Consider the following 23,746-nt stretch of genomic DNA (forward strand, 5'->3'; position numbering starts at 1 on the left):
CAAACGTTTGGAAAAAAAGAGCAAATTACAACGTGTTTAGTAATATAGTATATAATCACCATATCTTATAGGTTTACTTAAAATATTTTGTGGAAATTTGTGGAAATATGGCAATAAGCGTTAGCAGAGCATAAATATATTTGTATTAAACATATGTCAGTCAAATAGTCAGTTTGTAGCTACTAACACATTTTATCTTGTTAGTTTAATGTGAAAAGATAATTGTAGTTATAACATGGTGTGACTTCTGGTGGGTTGATGTTGTTACCTTCATACAGAGCCAGACTAGCTGTCCCGTTGTGCTAAGCTAAGCTTCATATTTAATATCAATGTCAATCTTCCCATCTAACATACGTCACGAAATCTGGAATGTGAAACTTTTGAGTGTATTTGTGTGAACCATGTGAATGCTCTCCTCTTCCGGTGTTATCACCACGGGACCTCATTTCTGAAGGTTTGGTAAGTTTGTGCCATGAATATGTGGTGTTTGTCAATTTAAAATATTAATTTTGCACGTCAAGGAAGTATTAGTTTATCGGAGTATCATTTAGTTTCATGCGAAACCAATCAGTTAACTATACACCTCTCAACTCGCACATTGTTCGTCGCCAGCACGGCCGTTACGAACATCCTGGTAAGAAACACACATAAAGGTATCATAAAAAAATTACATATTTTCACCGGCTTTTACTTTTACTTACGTTTTACAGCAAAAAATTTGACTTTCTTAACGTGTAAAATGATCTCCATAAGAGTAATGCATGGCACAATACAAACAGGATAAAAGGGTTAGCGTTGGGCCTGTTGGCCAATAATCCAGAAGGTGGTCTACCACCTCCTTCATTTTAACCTCTCAACCTCTTTTGGCATCAAACGCAATTACAAACCCTGATAAAACTGGCAAAATGCAATGCTTTGTCACATTATTTTTGATTTTACGACGTTCTTAGACCTTATGCATTTGTCCTTCGATGCCATCCAATCCGATGGTCAATAAAAACTAGACTTAGAGCAGAATCTATCATCTAGCTCTGCTGTCACACGTGTCCTCTGATGAAGCTCTTTGTCTCCACCCGTCCTACGCCTCTGTGAGCCAGTCTCCCGTCACCGCGGTGGTCGTGTTGTTGCTGCGGAGCGCCTGCTCCAGCAGGGCTCGCTGGGCGTTAGCCGGCAGGTAGAGGAAGGCGTAGAGCAGGGCCAGAACCAGCAGAGCCACCAGCAGAGGGAGGCCCCAGTCCGACGTACTGATGGGCTCCTCGCAGCGGGCCTGCAGAAAGGACTTATTTTCCATAGTGTGCAAACAAGACCACTAACACTAACGCAGAGGCAGAAATAAAAGAAGAAGGGCCAGAAGAGTCAGCCCACAGTTTGTCAATGTCCCGCCAACACTTCCATCGATCAACTCAGACGGTGTTTTTCTCCTCAAAATGGGAGGAAACACTTTATCCAGACGGCACGAATGCGCAAACCTGTGGAGGAAACGGAGCTGAGGCACAGCTGGTGTTGTGGTTTATTCAAAGAGCATGAAGCATACATCCCAGATGGAGAAAGGACAACATGGAGTCAGCTGCATGAGAGCAATGCGACATCCAGGCAGGTTTTCATTCACAGAGCCCAAAACAACAGGGGAATCTGGCAATATTTCCAGAAAAATAAGTTAAGTTATAGTTAAAAGAAGAAGAAAAAATGAATATCCAGTTTTGGATCAAAAGAAAATAACCGATCCTTGTTGTTGAACGAGATCGTCATGAATGTTTTGAACGTCAGCGACGCCTCTCTCTTCGTCTTCTTCGTCCTCTGTTATCTGACTTCATTATCATGTCCACCTGACATCACGCAGAGTCTTGTGCATCTCTTTGTGTGTGTGTGTGTGTGTGTGTGTGTGCGTGTGTGAGAGATGCCCAGGTAAACACAACAATCTGCCACTCAGCTCTCTAAGACGATTTGCTCTGAAATGTTATGTAACCAGAAACCCAACAATATATACACAACCACACATTTAAATCCTGTTCTCTAGTAACACCTGTCTCTTTAAACACATACACACACACATACACACACACACACACACACACACACACACACACACACACACAGAGACACACACGCACGCACGCACGCACACAATTCCAATTATATAATAATTCTTGACCTTCTTAACTGAAAACTAATTCATACCTGCTGTGTTTGGGGATTATTTAATAGAACCCATAACCTCAACTGTATTTGACCAGCAGCTTTCAGGCACAGTTTGTTCCATCAGCACTTTGCTAATACCGTGAAGCTTAGCTTGGAGCTACGAGGAGGTCACATTAAGGAGAAAAGTGTTGGGAAAATGCTGGAAATATGGATCCAGTTATTTGTATCCTTTCTTTTGTGCCTCGGCTCCAAACCTGTAGATTCTGTCCAGCATTTTATTGCTTTTATGTAATAAATGGCATAAAAAGACGAATTAATACCAATCATTTGTAACTCCAAATAGGCTAAAGTGTTCAGCCCAGATCTTACAAATATGTAGTTCTCATTTTTGTTTTGTTTAACGTGGGTTGTAGGACTTCATTGATAGCTGTAGGAAGGAAGAACTGCATTTCCCTTCAAACACAGGGCTTAGTTTGTCAATTATACAACTTTTTTAATAAAGTTGCCCCGTGTATTAAACGTTATTTAAACATGCCTAATATGAGAATTTGGAGCATTTCTACTTCCTCGCAACGGCTCTTAGCATGACACTGTATCTTTATTAAAGCTCTGAATCCTGTATATATTACGCCTTTAATAAGGTCTGAGAGAAAGGTTGGTCACATATTTTAGTACTATTTAAACTATGAAACTGACTCTGAGGGAGGAACTCCCAACTTCAGCCACAAAGAAAAAATACAACACATCCCCCATTGAAACGTGTTAGAATATGCCCTGAATTTAAATGATGGATTTATGGATTGATAATTATTCATTTATTATTCATAATGATAAAGATTTATTTAAAATCCGATCCGCGTTGTGCCACGTGTTCAATATAATTTATTTATACTCACAAACCAAGCACCTGCTAGCTCCATCTTCGACTCTTCGTCAATATAAAGTCTACACGGTGGCACGAAATACACAAACTGAACAGAAAACGCCAGCTTGCGATTATCTCGAACATCGCACGCTAACAACGCCGGAAGGAATCATCAAATCCAGTGACCCAGATGAAAGGGTGAAGGTGGGGTTCAGGTGAGGGATTATGGACGTCATGAATAGGGTGCGAGTGACCTGGAGACAATGCTCACTGACGAAACAAATGCAATAAACATAATTCCATGTGTCAAGAAGATGGACCCTTACATTTCCTGTTCAATAGCATTGATGCAATCCATAATGTGGCCATAAAAGAAATATTTTACTTGCAATGAAATGTTCTGTCTGTAATGTCAAGCTACGGTAAACACAGTTACAGTCACAGCTCAGCGCATTGTCCCAATGAATCAGCACGCACAATACTGATTGAGGCGAAGAAATAACAGCTGTTCTTTCTCTACAATAACCTGTATAACAGTTTACACCTGCACGTCTTTATAGGAAAAGAAGCATCAACAGCAGTTCCCAGCCTGAGGGTCAGGACCTAAGTGGGCCACAAGATCTTTTTTTCAGTGAATCTGAGAAGGAAAAGTTGGGCGACAAGTAAACGTTGCTTTATTCTAATAGGTCATAGGATAAAAGGTTAAGGAACCACTTAACTAAAACTTAAACTAAACTAAACTAAACCACAGCAGACAACTCACAGACACAAACTGGCAACAGAAATATAATAACACTGTTGTTTGTTTAGTTGGTTGGTAATATCTTTGCACGATTGTTTTGTTAGTTAATACTATTCTATTCTATTTTTTGTATATATTCTGCATTTTGTATATTTAATTTTGTTTTACCTGTATACATGCTGCTGTATACTGCTGCAGGATTAATAAAGTATCTGTCTGTCTATCTATCTATCTATCTATCTATCTATCTATCTATCTATCCATACATCCATCATCTCCGGGGTCTATGGCCAAAAAGCAGGTTTACTGGATTACTGACTAACTTTCTACGATGAAAACCCAGAACTCAAATCTGTAATATGTATTTATCAATAATCCATTAATCCTAGTTGTAGAAAAAGACTGACATGCACGCAGAGTCATGCTGCGGTACAGAAGCAGGACGGTAGATGGCGCTGTATACGCGTTATTTTTGGTTATCTGCCATAATAAACCAAGACGAAGAAGAACTTGCAGGGTTTTGTGGATGTTTTTCAACAGACGTGTGCTAACCGTCGCTATGTCGACAACAACACACCACATATGGGTCTCACCTGGTTTCTAGAGGTAAGTGGCGTAGACCGTCGCAGTATGATGACGCGCACGAACAGCTAAACTGGTTATTTTATATTTTTATATATATATATATATATATATATATATAATATATGTTTTCAATATTAGCTATAATGAACCGCGCTTGTGTCACGACAGTGTTTCTGCTTTATGGCAAAAGCCACAGGAAGACTTTCACCATGGGAACGAGAGAGAGACGCGACGACTACCTGTGACTTTCTCAGTTTAAAACATGTTAATATGTTGATTTAACACGTTCTTTATTTGTGTTATGTTTTATTTATTGAATGAGTGGTGGCCAGTGTTGTATTTAGAATCGCATGCACTGTGTAACACGTATTCAAGTGTATGCATTCTGCAATTAACATGATTTAGTTGATCAAATATTACGCCGTGAATTATCTCCATGTCGACCAGCTACAAAGTATAAAGCTGCCTGACATCAGTAATAGTGCAATAATATATATATCAGTTTGAAAGGGATCCTTCTCCACAATAAATACTTGATTTACCACGTGTGCATTTAGCTGATAATACTTTTGCTTTTATTAGTTTTTAACACTTTTGTCCTGCAGGGCTGGATGAGCTGTGGGAGTTAGACGCTGCACACAATGACCACAGAGTCGGCCCCCCTGGAGAGCCTGCGTGTGCTGCACCAGAGCGACAACTACATCGTGGTGGACAAGCACTGGGACATCCGCATCGACAGCAAGATGTGGTACGAGAAGCACACCGTGCAGGCGCAACTCGGGCACCGCTTCCCTGAGCTGTCGGACCCCAGCACCTACTACGGATTCAGGTCAGAATCACACAGGAAGCCAACTGCATCAGGTCACGTGCGGTCACGCTCGTTCGTGAGGATCGATAGTCTCGCCGTGTTTCTCTCGACAGGTTCTGTCATCAGTTGGATTTCTCCACGAGCGGGGTGCTTTGCGTCGCCCTCAATAAGGCTGCCGCCGGCCGAGCTTACCGCTGCTTCAAGGACCGCACCGTCACCAAAGCCTACATCGCTCTGGTGAGGAACACAAACAGCAGCCGACACACGACAGAGCCTTTTACATGTGACTGAAAAGGAAGTAAGTTAAATGGTTGATTCCCAGATCCGTGGCTGCGTGGAAGAAGAGACGCAAACCTTGGACTTCTCCATCGGCAAGAACTCCTCAGAAGGAAAAACACACATGATGTGTATTGAGGGAAGCAAAGGTGTGTAGGTGTGTGTGTGTGTGTGTGTGTTTTACATTTTGGACTGGAAACACAACATTTTGTTCTGCAGGTTTTTGTCCACAATACACATGGAATAAATAAATATTCACACATAGAGTTTAAGAAGAAGTAGTGATTGAAATGAGTTGTTGAATACTTCCGTCGTCAGGTTGTGAGAACCCGAAGCCTTGCCAAACTGAGCTGACGGTGTTGGAGTACGGATCGTATGATGGAGACCCTGTCACCAAAGTGCTGCTGCAGCCACTCACTGGTAACAACACTCACTGCTTTTCATACAAGATAAATGACCATTTCTTCTTTTCACCTTATTTAGAAACAAATCGGTTCTAGAGAAAGTGTTTTACATTTTCGTAACAGTCGTCAACCTTTTTATTGTTATTATTATTGAAAAAGTAAACAATGGAATATATTTATATTTACATAGTTAAGAACATAGCTATAGTTTATGAATTTAGGAGGAAATTAAATCACACACATACACACATACACAATGTTTACTTTGGAAAACTGACGTATGTGAGTAAAGAATTACAGTAAAACTGGACCAATAAAGATCTTCCAATTATCTTGACCTTGAGTACCTCATGTGTTTCATGAAAATGCTCTGCTGTGAAAAATCGTTTCAACTCCTCACCATCTCTCCCCCCGGTCAGGCCGAACACACCAGTTAAGGGTCCACTGCAGCGCAATAGGCCACCCCATCGTTGGAGACTTCACCTACAGCTCGGGAGCGGACGACGCCCCCTACCGCATGATGCTGCACGCACACCTCCTCCACATCCCCCTGGAACCGGAGCCCCTGCTCGTCTCCGCCGGAGACCCCTTTCTCCCCGCGGCGGACCCCAAGTGGCTCCCGCGGCGCTCATTGCGGACTCTGGCGGCCACTGTGGAGGCACTGCTGGAGCGCAGGGTGGAGGAGGACAGAAAGATCAAAGAGGAGAAGAAAGAGAGGACGAAGAGGGAGGAGGAGAGAAGGAAAGGACGCCGGGAACAGAGGGTTGACTGGGAGAGTGAGGAGCAGAGGAGGCAGTGCCAGGAGTGGCTGAGCGAATGGGCTGGGGACTGATTTATTATTATGTATTTTTATTTATTTTAGCTGTTTGCCAATGATGGTCACGTTGAGTGTGTATGCTCCATTTCACTGACAACCCCTCTCCCCCATTGCATTTAAATGGCATACACGGAAGTAAAACCCTGCATCCTAAACACCTCACAAATCAGTCACAATGAGTTTAGAAGAGATGTGTGTGAGCATGGATGTACGCTGCTGCTTTCATTCACAATTAACAGTCGGGAGCTGCCCACTAAAAAACAGTCTTGAACAGATTCACTGAGAAGTTCCAACACTGTAGGTGAGAAATAAGTGCCTTGCTCAAGTTCAAGTGAGGGGTTGGGTTGATGCCATATTTTTTCTTCTTCTTGTATACATTCCCCCTGCCGCCCCCCCTTGAAAAGTGTAAGCAATTGTTTTTTGTCCAAATACTCGTAACTCCATGTGTGTTGTCACATTCACTGCATGGCTATAACATACATGGAATCCCATGTAAAAGCATTCTGTTTTTATAAAATTATTGTTTTACTGCTTTGAATCAAACAAATAACAAGTAACAGCAAATGTCTACAAATCAATCTTGGTCTGGTACTAATATAACAAGCTAAATAAATGGTTGAACAAGAATTCAGTCCCGTCCTTACATCGATACCTTTTTGAATATCTTCTGGGCTACAAATGCAACTGCCGACATGGGATTTCTTTTAGCTCGGAGGCCATGCACATGCTTTCCACTGCCTGTTGCTCCACACAGCATTAGGCAGCAAGACCATGCAGCTCATAATTATTCCAGTGGAATACGTGTGCAGTTTCAACTTGTGTTCTGTTGCAGCACCCTGAGACAACTGCTGTGGTGCAGTTGCACCCTGTTATCCAGTCATTGACAGCCACCAGTTGTGTCTTAGCCTGCTGCGACTGCACAACGGTGTCTTTGCGATGCTTAAAATTGACCATATTACACATTTTCATTGACTTTTAGATCCCAACAGGAAGTCAATCCTGCAAAGAAGGAAATAGAAGTGGAGTTTCTTTGTAACAACATGGCCTGCTTCTTTTTTTTATTTATGGACCTATAAATACTTAAATAAATGTATAATATGACAAAGGGAAGACATATCTAAATATAACAGTTCAATGCATGCAGGGTAATAGTTACTATATTTCAACTTACAAACAATGAAAATAAAATGGAAACAAAAGAGAACAGTGCATCTGTGTTACAACAGTACTGATGAAGCTGCTCCTGTTTCTACAGGGTGAACTTGAACATCCCTGTTGCTCAGTGACTTGAGCAGCATCCTCATTAATAACACGCATACTGGTTAAATACAGATTATATAATGTAATAAGTGCATCCATCTTTTATTTTGACATTGTTCTTGAATCCCTCTTTAGGATGATCCTGCAAATATTCCCTAAAAGGCTAAATAGAATATGCAGGTGCAGAATGACGAGAACTACATTACCCACAATGCCCCTCCGTGTTCAGCAGTGAAACGTCTGCAAGTCAGCCACAAGGAAGCGACGCATGACAAAAAAAGCGAGGTTCACAACAGCAGATTTAGTTTTAGTAACGGGAGTTTTAATAAAATGGGTTTCTTTTAGTCGAGCAAAAAGGCTTGGAGCATAAAAAATCAAAGAATAACTTCGTTAAACATGAGCTTCGCTGTGTTCTCGTATGAGGCTTTGGTCCATGCCGTCTCAGGAGCCATGGTAAGTCAGCTTCACTTCCACTATTCATTTCTGTGATTCAGTTGTTTAATGTCAGCAGCCGCGACCGAGGAGCCTTTACGCCTTACATCTTCCACTCAAGACTCCATTCAAAGTGTAACGTGTCTCACGTGATAGCAACACATGCCTCGTTACATTTATTAGGATTTGAATGTGTTAAACACGTTTTCACCAACCTTTACATATGTACATTACATCATATGCATTTTAGAGTGATTCGTGATTATCCAGGAAATATAGTATCTTGGATCTAAAGGCGTGTTTTGTGCCATGCATTTATTACATTGTTAGATTTCGCAATGGAGTTTGATATAATATGTATTCCATATTACAAAAAGCCACTACATCTCTTCCCTGAATACTGATTGTGGCCTATTTTAGGGAAGTGTCACCGCCATGACGGTATTCTTCCCTCTTGATACGGCCAGACTGAGGCTCCAAGGTAAGAAACACAAGTGGTGCATCAATTTGATGTCATTATTAATAACAAGTTGGTCTCTTGTTTGCCTTCAGTGGATGAACATAGGAAGGCCAAATCAACACCAGCCATTCTGGCAGAAATTATCAAAGAGGAAGGACTGTGAGTGGAATAAATGTTATTGGAACAGATTTGATGTAGTTGCTCGCCAGTAAATTCTTGATTTTAAGTCACCTGAATTATGTAATTACATGAACACAAGCACCTCATACATTTACAGCCTAATTGGGAAATGTTTGTGCATGGCGTTTTTTTGTTTGAAGGGCTCTAAGGCATGTTCCTGTGTTTGCTGTCCCTCCTTTTAGATCAGCCCTGTACAGAGGCTGGTTCCCCGTCATCTGCAGCCTGTGCTGCTCCAACTTTGTTTACTTCTACTGCTTCCACAGCCTCAAGGCCAGCTGGCTGAAGGGAAAGCAGTCGGCACCAAGCACTGACTTAATCATAGGCATTGCTGCAGGTAAGAGGGTCACGTTTACCACAAAACCTTGTTTTAGTGACTGAGGACAAGAAAGTCCATCCAGTTCACGGCCATTTCCTCTCGACTTGTCTAAGTTCCAAATTATGGAAATGCAAGGCAGTCCTTCTTCTTCCAATCCACCTGGGCATGCAATCAATTTGCCTCCTTTTTTTGCTGACAAAATATAGTAAATTAGACCGCACCAACCACAGGGTATGTGTTGTCAGCACCTTTTAAATAACATCCATTCAAATATCTTGACAAAATTTCATTCAATCAAAGAAGCCTAGAAGACATTATAAAACATCTGAAAACATCCTCTGCTTGGATATTCTAGCGACGCACAATATTTCACACTGATCTTTTACAAACGCATCCTTTCTCAGGTGTTTTCCCACAAGCCCGAAAAACTGCAGTTATTAAACCACTCTTAAAAAAGGCTAGTTTAGACCCTGAAATAATAAACAATGATAGGCCAATATCAAACCTCCCAGTTTTAAGTAAAATAATGGAAAAAGTGCTGAAACTGCTCCTGTTAAAGACGTTTCTGTTTGCTGCTGCTTTTAATTGAACAAGATTCAAGGATATCAATCAATTTCTGGATCTCACTACTGCACTGCAACCTTTATTCTATGTCTTGCCTTTTGACTGTTTTTAAATTGTTCATGAATGTTCTTAATTGTTTTTAAATTTTGTTTTCTTTTGCATTGTGTTTTGATGCTTTTAATGGTTTTCTGTGAAGCACTTTGAATTGCCTTGTTGTTGAAATGTGCTCTACAAATACACTTACCTTGACTTTCCCCTGCGTTCTCGTCTCCAGGTGTTGTAAACGTCCTGCTCACCACTCCTTTGTGGGTGGTCAACACCAGACTGAAGCTTCAGGGTTCCAAATTTCGCAATGCAGATATAAGGCCCACCAACTACTCTGGCATTCTGGGTAAATGGTCATGTGATTTTTGTTTTTTGGATTGTCCGTCAGGTTAATTTTTGTGAATGCATTGTCTCAGGAACGCCCGGAGGGAATTTCTTCAGATTTGGCCCTAACGTACACCCACGTGTACACTTCGAGTGACACCATTGGGTCCGATGAAACTTTCACCCATAGATCTACATTGGGAAACCAGCAGTAATATTTTTAGGGGATTAAATCAACTTCACAGTATAAACACTGAAATAGCCCTTTTTTAAAAATCGTTAGGTCATAAACGATTTTAAATGTACTAATAGCTGATTCCAGAGTTATTTTCCTTCTTTCATGTGTGATTTTATCTGAGTCCAACTTTTTTTGCCTTGTGCAATCGGCACTGAGCAACTTTCGTAGGAATGAGTGCACAAACGTCCACTTCGAATCAAGGTTGAACCCATCAGAATGTGGTGGTCAAAGGTCACTGTGACCTCACAAACATGTTTTTTTTGGCCCTAACTCAAGAGCTCATATGCTAATTTATTTATTGTAAGTCGCTTTGGATAAAAGCGTCAGCTAAATGACATGTAATGTAATGTAATGTAATTTGGATGAAGCGATGGAATTTTGGACAGATTCATTGCAACATAGCTGGTTGGCAGAGATGTACAACCACGAGGTGGTAATTCTTTCAGTAATGGCTGATTTGCTCTTTGGCAGATGCATTTGCTCAGATCATCCGTGATGAGGGCGTGGGGGCCCTGTGGAACGGGACCTTCCCGTCTCTGCTGCTGGTGCTGAACCCAGCAATCCAGTTCATGATTTACGAAGGCCTGAAGAGGCATCTGAAGAGAGGAGTTCCCAGGGAGGTGAGGGAGGGATTAGGAGAGAGGTGGGGGAGGGATCAGGAGAACTCAGAAATCAGAGCAGTGTTTTAGGAAGATAAGGGGAGGCGATATATGAGGAACAAAGTTTGATCATTTCCCTTAAAATTTGAGATCATGACATTTTTGCGATTGTCAAAAATCATTTGCATTGACATTGCGATTTTAAACCGATGCCAATATAGTTTTGATATATTCAACAGTAAAAAAAGACTATCGAAACTTACTTTCACATGGGTCTTTGACCTAAACATTTTTGGCTGTGAAAAAAATAACATGAGAGCAAGTTTCAAAGATCACTGGAAATTGCAACATAGAATCTAAATTGTGTGCCCAAATATGAGTTAGTGATGAAAAGCACACTGTCGCTGAATACCCTGAATATAATTCAGAATAATATATCTTATTATAATAAGTATACACTAGTGTTGTATCATAAAATAAATTAAAACACACATATACTAACATAATTAACAATGGAAAAGAAGAGGAGGGAAGTTCCTTCCGCTCATCCCATCATCTGGATGGATACACACTCGATATGCAGTAATTCTCTTCACATGATTCTTGTGTGACTTAAGAAAAGAGATCTGGTGAAGCAGATGCTGAACGTTTGCTTTTACACCACATTGACTTTTAGATTTTGGTGGACAAATGTTTTAGTTAAGGATTACGTAACGCTTATGATAAATCAGAGGCGAGCTCAGACCTTTTAGGCTTCCACTGTTCCTTTAGTAATATGACTTTCTTCTTTTTTTTCCCCCTCCAAGCTGTCATCTGTTGAGGTCTTCATCATCGGCGCAGTTGCCAAAGCGGTTGCCACCATTGTTACGTACCCGCTGCAGACTGTACAGTCCATTCTCAGGGTGGGTTTCCTGTGTATTTTGTTCACGTGTGTAAAATGAGAGGCATGTGGTTTATTTTGTACGTTTTTTATTTAAAACCTTCCTCGTGGATTTTTCCTATTTTTAACACAAATAATAGCCTATATACATGACAATATGCTTTAATCACACATACAAGGTGTTGTTTTTTCTCTTCTTTTAAATCACTGCAGTTTGGTCAGTTCAGTGAGTCAACAAACGAGCCAAAACTACTGTCCAGCATAAGAGCGATCAAGTGTCTATTGGTCAACAGAGTCAGGTGAGTGCCTGTGGGAATTTAAATTCCTGTATTTAACCACAGTGCAAAAGTGCAGTGATGAAGACTGCATTTGATTTGCAGTTCATTTGGGAGGAATGAGGTAAAAAAAAAAACGGTGTGTGTGTTCAAACTTGTGGTCCAAATCTGGTTTTGGCAAACCCAGATTACAATAAATTTGCTTTCATTCAATCTGGAAGAAAATTAACAAATGAATCTATTAATATTGCTCAGATGTAAACCTTTTAAATCATTTAAAATGAATCTGTAACACAACATGTTTTGTCAGCATGATTTTATATTTCCACTAAGACCCACAGAGCACATTGAATTTATTCAGCTGGTTTGCAACTTTCATGTGCATCATATGTAAATACAGTACGCCGATGTTGTTACCACATAAAACACTGCTGATGAGTAAACAATGCCTACACACGTGGTCTCAAATAACTGGACAGTAAAACTTAAAGAGATGTGCCTGCAGTCTGAATATTATATTTTTAACCTTCCGTAAATTATTAAAACCATGCAGCTCTTTCTGTGGCTTTTGTGTGTGCAGACCCATTGTTAAATGAATGAATGTTAAGAAGACTTCCTTTCAGATAGTGGTGATTAACATGTTTGTATTGTCTTTTTGTAACCCTGGTTTCCATCTTTAGGAAATACGGCATGTTGGGTCTGTTTAAAGGCCTCGAGGCCAAGCTGCTGCAGACGGTGCTGACTGCTGCACTCATGTTCCTCCTCTATGAGAATATTGCCAGCTGCACCTTCAGAGCCATGGGACTGAGCAGCAAGCACTACAAGAGACGCTAGCTAGCTTCACAACCGTGGACATTTCACACATTAAAAGCACTGACTGACTATCGTGATCACTGCTCACAGAGCTCACACATGGTGATGTCATCCTACAAATACTCCAATAAATACTACATAATAATACTACAACCAATAAAACACTACAAACTTAAAGTCAACCTCTCTTTGTCTGTAAAATCCTGAGTTGATGGATGGTTATGCGGCGGTCCAACTCTGAAATAAACAGAACACACATTCAACAGACAGATTTAGAAAGAGTTAACACAGCGGACATCTTACAGGACAGTAATTTATGTCGGGAAACAACAAAAGAACCTGAAGTATAACTAAATCAGTTTTTTGGATCAGTCTGAATATAAACATTTCCATAAACACACGCAAACATGTTGGGAATAATTCACAAAACTTTCATGATATATTATCACAACTCTCTTTATAAAGCAGGTTTTCTAAACAGTCACAAATCAATGAAAATGTTATAATAAATAAGTTTAACCAAAAATACTGGACTATATTTGACTGATACTACCTGTTTATTGTGACTGAAGTTTTAAATGTAGGAATCAAATGAGTAAAACGAATGAAACGTGAGAGATATGAAAATAGGACATGGGAAATAAATATAATACGTTTCGTTAAAATGACTGACTACAACTTTGGACAGTAAATTGCATAAATTAAGCACAAATATTTCAAGAGAAACGAGCAAGATTCCTTAAAGCAGTTCAGATAAAGGTTAAAAATAGTGAAATAAGATAGAGCTCTTGACATAATTTTGAGAATAATAAGTACATGCAATTTAAGATAACGATTATCTTGATATATTTGCACATTTAGTATTTCCCAAAGTGCAGAACCTCATATCGATGTCAGCTACCACCGGTCTCCTGTCTGGCGCACACCCTGGGAAACACGTGGAGCAGTCGTGATGACCTGCGCAGACGCACGCGCATGTGATGGGTCTTAGCGTCACCACACCGGAAAGGGTGCGAGTCCATCCTCACGCTATACAGATTGGAGGTACGACAGATGACGTGACGCGCCTGCCGACTTTGCATGATTACGTAAACTCTTCAGCGGCTCTCCCCTAATAACAAGTAGCACAGAAGTTGACGAGTGCCTTTTTTCTCTCCACTACCACCACCATGGCTTCAAGAACCAGTAAAGAAACAGAGAAGCACTGTGTCCTGTGCTGCCAAGAGGTCGACATCTTCGCCTTGGGAAAATGCGACCACCCGGTCTGCTACCGCTGCTCCACCAAAATGAGAGTGCTGTGCGACCAGAAGTACTGCGCCGTCTGCCGGGAAGAGCTCGACAAGGTGCGGGTTCCTCCGCTACTGTGCACCGGGGATGTGCCGCCTGGCGGTGCTAAGTAGGCCGCATTGTTCTGGCAGTTTTTATTTTTTATTTTTAAAGATATATACATGTATGAAACATGTTTTTTGTTTGATAACATCGTGGCTGGATTGATAATAATAATAAAAAGCAATGTTAGTGAATAACGACGTAGACAAGCCGCTAAGATTTAAACGTTAACGTTACTTTCTTCCTCGCTGTCATTAGCCTAGCAACGGTAGCTAAGGGAGCTCGAGCTAACACGAGCCGGTTAATCGACGCAGGTTCGATAACGTCGTCCGTTTTACCTGCAGTCAAATGGGTGGCTAACCATTGCACGGGGTGCTGGTTCTGCTGGGTTCATCTCGTGAGCTGTCACCTCTCACACGAGTCAGATAGCTAGCGTTAGGCGTTGCTGCAGGTAATTTAGCTTCACCTTCTTTCAAGGTAATTGTGTGCCATTCACCTTTTAAGAAAGAGGAACCTTTACCTGAGAGGAACCACTCAGGTAAAGGTGACGTTAGGTTGGATTCCAGTCTATTGTCGGTGTCAGTACGTGACGCGGACAATTAGGGCCTCGCTGCCAACCACTCCCTTTACAAAGTTTATATATATATAAAATTACTGTAAAGCCGGTGTCAGTATAAATTTAATTTTCCCACCAGGTAACCACCGAATTATTATTATTATTATTATTATTATTATTATTATCATTATTATTATCCCTTCACTTTCCTCAAAGCAGTGTGTGTTGAATTAGTTGTTTAGCAGTGCTGTCTTTCTTGTTGCACTCAGGTGGTGTTTGTGAAGAACCTGGCGGCCTTCTCGTCTCTGCCCTTCCAACAGTTCCCCTGTGAGAAGACGCATGATATCTATTTCTGTAACGAGAAGATCTACGCCCAATACAGGTATTGCTCTTGCTCTGCTCCATTCTCCATTAGTCATGATTGTGTTATTTTTTTAATTATTTTAGACATTTTAGTCTCCAATTTGCATGCAACTAAAATTAGTGGAGACTCCACCAGTTAAATGCTGGTAACTTTTGATTGTGTCAGTGTCACTCTCTGTTTGGGGAGAATTGAAACTGAAATGACCTTTCACTGAATAGAAACTGTCTGTGTAAAAAAAAAAAAAATAATAACTCACACATTCACTGAAGAAACGCAGGCAAATGCCATTTAGAAACGCATCATAACATAAAACGATAAGGAAGACTAACATTAAATGTATGGTCATAATCATGTTTTTATTGGAATGCTGGATTGCCTGATTTTTTATTTTTCAAAGGAACTTTTGTAACTTAAAAAAATAAATACAAACGTGACCTAGTTTTCTTTCTCCCTGCAGGATTTCTTTTATTTGGTGGCCCATTTTATTTTCAATGGCAGAAAGTCGCTGTTCTCGCACCGGAGAAAAGCACCTCTTGTAATCTCAGCATGCAGTAGCCTAATAAATTAAACATTGGCGAAAGATGTATATGAATACACAATGAAATGGTGTGACTCAAAGTAGCCGGGTGAAATAAGAACATTTTTCTGTGTTGTCTGGATCGAACCATGCTGTGTTCTTGTTTTTAACTACCTCTGCATCTGTCTCTTGCATAGACAAGTTTAATTGGTACGGTGTGTGTGTGTGTGTGTGTGTGTGTGTGTGTGTGTGTGTGTGTGTGTGTGTGTGTGTGTGTGTGTGTGTGTGTGTGTGTGTGTGTGTGTGTGTGTGTGTGTGTGTGTGTGTGTGTGTGTGTGTGTGTGTGTGTGTGTGTGTGTGTGTGTGTGTGTGTGTGTGTGTGTGTGTGTGTGTGTGTGTGTGTGTGTGTGTGTGTGTGTGTGTGTGTGTGTGTGTGTGTGTGTGTGTGTGTGTGTGTGTGTGTGTGTGTGTGTGTGTGTGTGTGTGTGTGCGTACGTACCAAGTGTGCATTGATTTTCTTTTCTGCAAACGTATGGCAGCAGGGATTTGACTCCGTCAACCAAATCTTTATTTCCCAAAGTAATTTCTCTGTTACCAGGAGCTCATATTCTTTGGTTTTAATCCTGACTGTTTCTAATGATGTGTTTACTTTGACTTGACACTGATGGACTCCGTGTGCCTTTCTGTGTTGTTTCAGGCATCTGCTGTTGCCAGAGTGCCTCCGCTGTTCAGAACCAAAGGTCTTCTCCAAGTTTGAGGAGCTGGAGTATCACATGAGGAAGCAGCATGAGCTCTTCTGTTGCAAGCTCTGCACAAAGCATCTCAAGGTACACTCACCCCCAATCAGCTGATGCAGGGGCTTGCCGGTCATTTGTAGTAATAGCACAGATGCAGCACAAGCAGTCCTTACACTTTTAACACTGATCAGAATTGATGCACTAAGTAGGTGCCATTCATCTTTACACTGGATTAGGTCATATCTGGAGGGCAGAGAACAAACCATGGATATAAATGGAACCATGTCTGACCTAAAACGTGGGTTCCCTTAGTCAGTATGTCAACGACATGAAGTCAGCCTGTAATTGTAATCTCTTTTTGCAGATCGTTCAGTTCTCCTAGTGTCATCACAATAAATACAAAAATAGAAAATGTTGCCTACGCCTGCAGACAGACCTCTCAAAGCAAAGTATAGGAGAGAGAATCATATTTTAATGTGTACTGTTTATAATATATTCAATAATGTGGCACCCAAATATTTGTGGATGTATTTTTCTTGGGTTAGTAATGGCCACAGTTATCCTACTTGAGGGAGCTCCACTGATTTCGTTTTTGTTTTTTTTGCCACAAAGACTTCATCAATCAATTAGCTGTTTTGCAAACTTTAAGATCTTCCAAAAGAGCTGTCTAGAAGCTTGTCTTTAATATAACTAGTGATGTAGATGTGTATCCTAGTTGATGGTGTAGTTGATGTTGCACTATGTCCTTAATACCAATCTGTTTGTTGTAGATGTTCATGTATTGCAAGGAAATTGTTCCTGGGTTAGGAGAACATGTAGTTTCTAAGCCAGGTCGGTGTAAACTAATAGGTATACATTGAGCTGTTGGCCCCACCATGCACTGGAGCACTCGCTTGTAAATACATTTGAATCTACTTTTTAGGAACATTATTTTGTTATGTCTTAACTTGTTCCCTTTTAACCTTCACTTCTCCCACCAGATCTTCTCCCATGAGCGTAAATGGTACAACCGTAAGGAACTGGCACGCCACCGAGCACATGGAGATCCAGACGACACCAGTCACAGAGGACACCCGCTCTGCAAGTTCTGCGATGACCGTTACCTTGACAACGATGAGCTGCTGAAGCACTTGCGCAGGGACCACTACTTCTGCCATTTCTGTGACGCAGATGGTTCCCAGGAATATTACAGGTGTGTTTATAGCGGTTTCTCCCACACAGTTAAAAAAACAAAAACATGTGGTCACTGGAGTGTGGTGGCTCTGTAGTTTGAAGCAGTTGTTTAAATCTTTATTTTTAACCCTGCTATCAACAGTGATTACCCGTACCTGAGTGAGCATTTCAGAGAGAGTCACTATCTGTGTGAGGAGGGCCGCTGTGCCACAGAACAGTTCACCCATGCATTCCGCTCTGAGATCGACTACAAGGCCCACAAAGCTGCAGCGCACAGCAAGAACCGAGCAGAGGCCCGACAGAACCGCCACATCGACCTGCAGTTTAACTACACCTCAAGACAAACGAGGAGAAATGAAGGTGGGTGAACTTGTTATGGCTCTGTGTTTGAGAATGGCCTCATCTTTAATTTGTTTTCAAAGTTGACATAACTAGTTTGAAGGCAGTGAATGTATAAAAAAAGAAAAGAAAAAACATGTGCTTGCCCTCAGGTATGCTGTCAGGTGAGGACTACGACGAGATGCGTCAGACACGAGGAGGAAGAGGAAGGCCTCATGGGGGACAGAAGAGCTGGAGGTATTCCCGGTGAGTCTAAATGAGCAACGCTGCCTTGATTGGATGGAGGTTTATGATGTGTATCACAAGTAAGCACCAACAGCATACAGACACTTTGCAGGACAAAGATGGCTTCACCAGTGCTTTAATGTGTTCCTATTCAAACCATATTTGTCTTGGTAGCTGTTGCAGTCGAATTCCAATTTGTTCTCGGTCACGTTTGTAACATACTGGTGTCTCGTTTTATTAGTGTGAATGTGTGATTGTTCACGCAGAGAGGAAGAGGACAGGGAGGTGGCAGCTGCTATGAGGGCATCCATGGCACAGTGTAGAGAGGAGGAGAGAGGAGCGATACAGGAGAGGAGCGCTCCCAAACACTGCAGGGAGGAGAGGACCGAGAGAGCCGAACCAGAAGAGCCCAAACACAGGACCGGACACATCAAGCCAATAAGCAAACCTCCAGGTGAAAAAGGAACATATTAAAACAGTGTTGTCACTCTCAGGGGTTTGTTACGCAGCTGTCCTCAACATAGTCTTATTGATGGAAATAAAATAACAGACAATCGTGCGTGGTGGACTCGTATGAAGAATGGAGACGTGCCTTTTGTGCACGATCGTTACCGTGGTGCTAGAGGGGAATTAAGGATTTCTGAATTTAATAGGAGAAACCAGAGTTTGTAAACAAACGCACTTGTGGGCAAAGCATTATACTCCTCACACAAAATTAATTTGATTTGTCCTGTTGCATCATGGGATTGCAGTAAGTTAGCATTAAGGGCTAATACAAGTATTGCTGAAGCAAGAACAGCAGAGATGCTCAGCAGCTTGACCGTCACTGTGCTGACTGTTTTTGTTCTCTTTAACAGTAAGAACAATGAAGAGCTCTAATCCAGGGGATGAAGAAGATGACTTCCCAGCTTTAGGAGCCACAGCTGCCCCGACCATGTAACGTTTTATTTTTTAACAGTATAAACTTAAATCACACGCACACACCAAATTGGGCTGAAATATACATTTTCTGTTGTTGTTGTTTGTATCCCTCCAGTGTAAAACCAGCTCCTGCGATGGTAACAACAGCCCATGCTGCTTTGAAGGAAGACGACTTCCCAAGCCTCTCGACTGTAGCGGTCGCGTCCCCCATGACCCCGGCTTACTCTGCCCAACCGAGGAAGACTTCCTCTTTCCACGAGGAGGATTTCCCCGCGCTTGTGTCCAAAATCCGGCCCCTCAAACATGCGGCTGGCACCAACTCTGCTTGGTCCAACCATACCGCTGTAGCTAAACCCCAAACTCAGCCTCCCCCATCCTCCAGGCCTTCCCCTCCTCTCTCGTCTGTATCCTCTGGCCCTCAGATCCTCTCCTCCTCCTCCAACTCCTCATCTTTGCGGAGGAAAAAGAAGTTACAGGAGAATGAAATATCTACCCGGTCAGCTCCTCCTCCTCCTTCTGATGATGATATCAGAGGGTTGACGCAGCAGGAGTTCCGCTCGGTGCCCACCATGTTGGAGATCTCCTCTCTACTCACTGTCAAAGGAGGCAAAAGCAAACCCTCCGCTGTGACCTCCAACCCTCCAAACCCAACCCCCATCCCCGATCCTTTTACCTCTAAAGCCAACAAGAAGAAAAAACAGCAGAAGAACATGTCTGCTCCCTCTCCGCCCTCGTCTTCAATGTCGGGGACGACACAGACTGTAAATACAATCTCTGTGGAAACGGCAGCACAAAAGGAGAACGTCCCTGAGAAGAGTCGGAACAAACCCCCCTCCAGTGCTGTGACGGCGACTCTGATGAGTGGATTGGCTAACGGACACCCTGAGAAGTCACCACCCGTTCGTAAGGAGGTCGTTGTGATAACCCCTCATCCCAAAGCAGACCCCCCTCTTGAGCAGGAGGAGGAGTTCCCTGCTCTCATGACCAAGAACCCACCACCAGGTACATGATATCCACAATATTCATCTATTGTCTTTTAACAATTCCTTTTCTCCGCTTAAGGTCAGTTGTTTTGCTAGAACCAGTAGCTCACACTGTGTTTATCTCTCAGGCTTCAAGTCCTCTTTCCCGCTGAAGGCCTCGGCCCCGGCCCCCGTCATGCCCCCACCTCCACCCGGTCTGGGAATCTCAGCCCCCAAGCCTCCCCCGGGATTCACTGGGATCCCCCTCAACAGCAACGTGGTGGAGCCTGCGCCGCCTGAAGTCAACCCGTGAGACAATCTCCCTTTCATAATACATACGGTTCTTTTTGGTTTGTCAGTGTTTGTACCTCCACAAGAACAACTCTGACCGTGTTGCTATCATGTCCCAGGCCCCCCAAGGTGTCGAGCAGTGGTTACCTGGTGCCAGACGACTTCAATCAGAGGAACCTGGAGCTGATCCAGTCCATTAGAAAGTACCTTCACAACGACGAGTCAACGTTCAACCAGTTCAAAAACTACTCTGCCCAGTTCAGACAGGTACTCGCCACATAACAATCCACATCATGATCCTGAGAATTATTAAAAGATATTGTGTTTACATAACAATACAGACAACTTTCCAGCACTGAGCGGGTCAGACTGTCAGACTGCAGTCAAATTAGAGTTTTTTTTAATGGACTCTGGTGCTCAGAAATACGAAATGAAAGTTTGTTGTAGTAGCTTTAACTGTGGGTAAAAAAACGTGTATAATCCCACAGTCCTGAAGCCCCGAGTAAATGGTGATGTGTTGGTAGCTTCCTTACCCTCCTCCTCCTCTTTGTTCCCAGAGTGTGATATCTGCAGTCCAGTACCACGGCAGCTGTAAGGACCTGCTCGGTGAAGACTTTAACCGCATCTTCAACGAGCTGCTGGTTCTTTTGCCGGACACTGGCAAGCAGCAGGAGCTCCTGAACGCCCACGGGGACAGCCGGGCGCTGGAGAAGCAGTCGGGCGCCGGAGGAGGAAAGAAGAACAAGAACAAGAAGAACGCCTGGCAGATCCCGACCACGATGGCGAACGCAGCAGCTGAGCTGGACTGCCAGGTGTGCCCCACTTGCAGACAGGTACTTGCCCCGAAAGACTTCAACTCCCACAAGACCATGCACATCAGGGATAATGAGGACTTCCCTTCCTTGCAGTCAATTAGCCGTATCATCAGCTAGCCCTTCGTTTTTCTTTTTTCCTCCAAATGCCATTTTGAGGTTATTTTTCAGTTGCAGCAGCCAGTGTGGAAAACAATGGCTCATAAAACATTTTTTTTTTAAAGATGGCAGACGGTGTTTTTACTTTCTAAGGGGATTATGTTGATGGGCTTGTGTTTAAACACCCAGAGCTGCTCTACTTGTTGCATCCTTTTGAGGACGTCTCCAGCTGGCGCTGGCAACACAGGTCCAACCGGACCTGTCGATTTATTTAATGAACGAGGAGAAACGAGACGAGGCTTCACTCGGGAACACCTTTTGCGCTCTACTACGAAAAATTGTATTGATTTACTTTTTTTTGTTTTACCTCGCTTTGTGTTTTTCTCTCTCGAATACAATTATGACTAAATGTATTTTGTTAACATCAAAGCTGATGAAGTATGTATGATTCCCCAGCGGGGCTGTTTGCTCAAAAAACAAAATAAACAAACATGATCGGTTCAACTACACAGCGCCATATTTATTTCAGCCGTTTGATTATTGAATTGTCCGTCGTTTCACGCAGAGGAAGGCCTGTTGGAGTTTTGGAGTGAATGGATTGCTCTTGTGTTGTCGGAGGACGGGTGACAGGAAGTAAGCTGCTTCATGAAATAGAAACAATGCTGGATCACAGTTTGAATACTTTTTATTATTTTTTGTATGTACAGCTTCTCCAATGTGGTTTATTGGCTGATTGATGGACTTGTTATTCACGAGGGTCCTCGCATGTTTTTACTGTTAAGTTTAAATAATATATCTACTTTTTCAGGATCAGTGGTACAATGAGACGTCGACCACTGAGGTTACCAGAAGCTATTTCTATTTAAGTCTCCAGGTTCGTTTTTTTTTTTAAGTACACATTTTGTTATGAGTTATCATGAAGAACTTCCTCCAGCTTTCATAAATGACACAACAACAAAATATCGTCATTCCCGACACGCTCTGCCTCCGTTTGAACTGCAGCTTTGACAAACTGGGAATGTTTATGTGTGTGTGTGTGTGTGTCCCCGTCTTGTAATTTATGCATGTCACATAACACAAACTGCATCTTTAAAATCAGCCGTGTCGTGTATTGCCCAATGTATATATTGGCTACTTTTGGATTAATGCATAGTTATTTTTTTTAAGTGACCAACCCAAGTCTATTTCTTGAACATGGAATTTATTATGATGGAGTAAGTAAAGTATCTCTATCTGTCCAAGTCGGCGCTATCGTATGAAATTTGCCTCCAGTCCGAGAATATGAACACCGCCTGTTGGAGACTTTGATTCAAATCGCCCTCTGAAGCCAATCGGATCCATTCTGCTGAAATGAATGACAGACGGCGAAGAGAAAGATCGCGTGGAGTATTTTCACATCTCACTCTTCCATCAAACCAGAGTTGCTGATTGGTGGAAAGACTATAACAGACTGGTGAGTTTTCGTTTTGTGTGCTTAAAGATAAGTCGACAAGGCTTTTTAAGTCTGTCTTAGTTCCGTTCAAGTGTGGTCTTGTTTTTCTCTTTAGGTGTGAATGCATTTCCTTTTATTATGCAACCTGTTGGTATGGCGCCGCGGCAGGAGAGATCGTCTTTCCCGATCAACACGGCACGCACTGGGGAATTTATTTCTTCAGTGGATTACATTTCCTTTCAGCATTGATTTGACTTGTTGTTGTGTCTAGAAGGAAATCCACAAGGTGCGGATCTCTCACGAGATTGTCCGGAAAGGGCGGCGGCGAGTCTCTCAAGTTTTCGAGTCTCTCAAGTTTTCGCTAGTGGGGCGACTATGGGTCAGTGGTTAGCATGCCCGTCTTTCAATCAAGGGGTTGGCAGTTCAATCCCTGCCCTAGTCGATGTGTCCTTGAGCAAGACACTTAACCCTGCATTGCTCCCCGTAGCTGTGTCTACGGTGTATAATGTAAAGTGTCTTTGAGTATCTAGAAAAGCACTATATAAATGAAATGGATTATTATTTATTATTATAGACATGACCATAAAAGGTGATGAATTTTCCCTTTTTTAAATCAGACAAACTTGACACAATATTTACATATTTTTTGTAAGTTGATATGGCAAACCTTTCTTTTAATGTCATTCCTTAATTTGTTTTTCTGTCTATTTACTCTCTTTTCGCTCCATCTTTGGTCCCCACCACCTGTATCTGGCTCTTTATAACTGTCTGTCTGCCATGTGGTGCTGGGCAGGTCTTGTACAGTGAGTTTTTAGTGCTTATTCAGAAATCTAAACAATGAGCCGAGAGGATTCAGGTGGTGACCCTTTAAAAGTTCATTGCTACCGTCGTTAGTGTATTTCATACATTGTCATAAAATATTGATTTCCAGGCAGTAAAGTCAGGGACAGAAACAGGCAGTCCAAAA

The 23,746-nt window shown here is 42.1% G+C and overlaps 3 protein-coding genes across 3 annotated transcripts; all 3 read left to right on the plus strand.

Moving 5' to 3' along the window:
• Nucleotides 1–4,233: 4,233 nt before the first annotated feature.
• On the plus strand, nt 4,234–7,263 carry rpusd1 (RNA pseudouridine synthase domain containing 1). Its single transcript, XM_034539318.1, has 6 exons — nt 4,234–4,352; nt 4,937–5,160; nt 5,253–5,376; nt 5,462–5,564; nt 5,734–5,835; nt 6,239–7,263. Exons 2-6 carry the CDS (start codon nt 4,973–4,975, stop codon nt 6,649–6,651), a joined length of 930 nt encoding a protein of 309 aa, XP_034395209.1. The 5' UTR covers nt 4,234–4,352; nt 4,937–4,972; the 3' UTR covers nt 6,652–7,263.
• Nucleotides 7,264–8,128: 865 nt separating this feature from the next.
• Nucleotides 8,129–13,888, plus strand: slc25a17 (solute carrier family 25 member 17). The gene is made up of 9 exons (XM_034539317.1): nt 8,129–8,349; nt 8,749–8,809; nt 8,881–8,947; nt 9,151–9,302; nt 10,123–10,239; nt 10,927–11,075; nt 11,861–11,956; nt 12,148–12,233; nt 12,890–13,888. The coding sequence occupies exons 1-9, from the start codon at nt 8,293–8,295 to the stop codon at nt 13,041–13,043; spliced, it is 939 nt and encodes a 312-aa protein (XP_034395208.1). The 5' UTR covers nt 8,129–8,292; the 3' UTR covers nt 13,044–13,888.
• A 134-nt stretch (nt 13,889–14,022) lies between these two features.
• On the plus strand, nt 14,023–21,856 carry znf598 (zinc finger protein 598). Its single transcript, XM_034539308.1, has 12 exons — nt 14,023–14,365; nt 15,177–15,289; nt 16,486–16,615; nt 17,506–17,717; nt 17,841–18,058; nt 18,190–18,283; nt 18,529–18,716; nt 19,120–19,198; nt 19,299–20,185; nt 20,295–20,454; nt 20,556–20,703; nt 20,994–21,856. The coding sequence occupies exons 1-12, from the start codon at nt 14,192–14,194 to the stop codon at nt 21,366–21,368; spliced, it is 2,778 nt and encodes a 925-aa protein (XP_034395199.1). The 5' UTR covers nt 14,023–14,191; the 3' UTR covers nt 21,369–21,856.
• Nucleotides 21,857–23,746: the final 1,890 nt, after the last annotated feature.

This window comes from Cyclopterus lumpus, chromosome 8, assembly GCF_009769545.1.
Source record: "Cyclopterus lumpus isolate fCycLum1 chromosome 8, fCycLum1.pri, whole genome shotgun sequence".
Classification (NCBI taxonomy): Eukaryota; Metazoa; Chordata; class Actinopteri; order Perciformes; family Cyclopteridae; genus Cyclopterus; species Cyclopterus lumpus.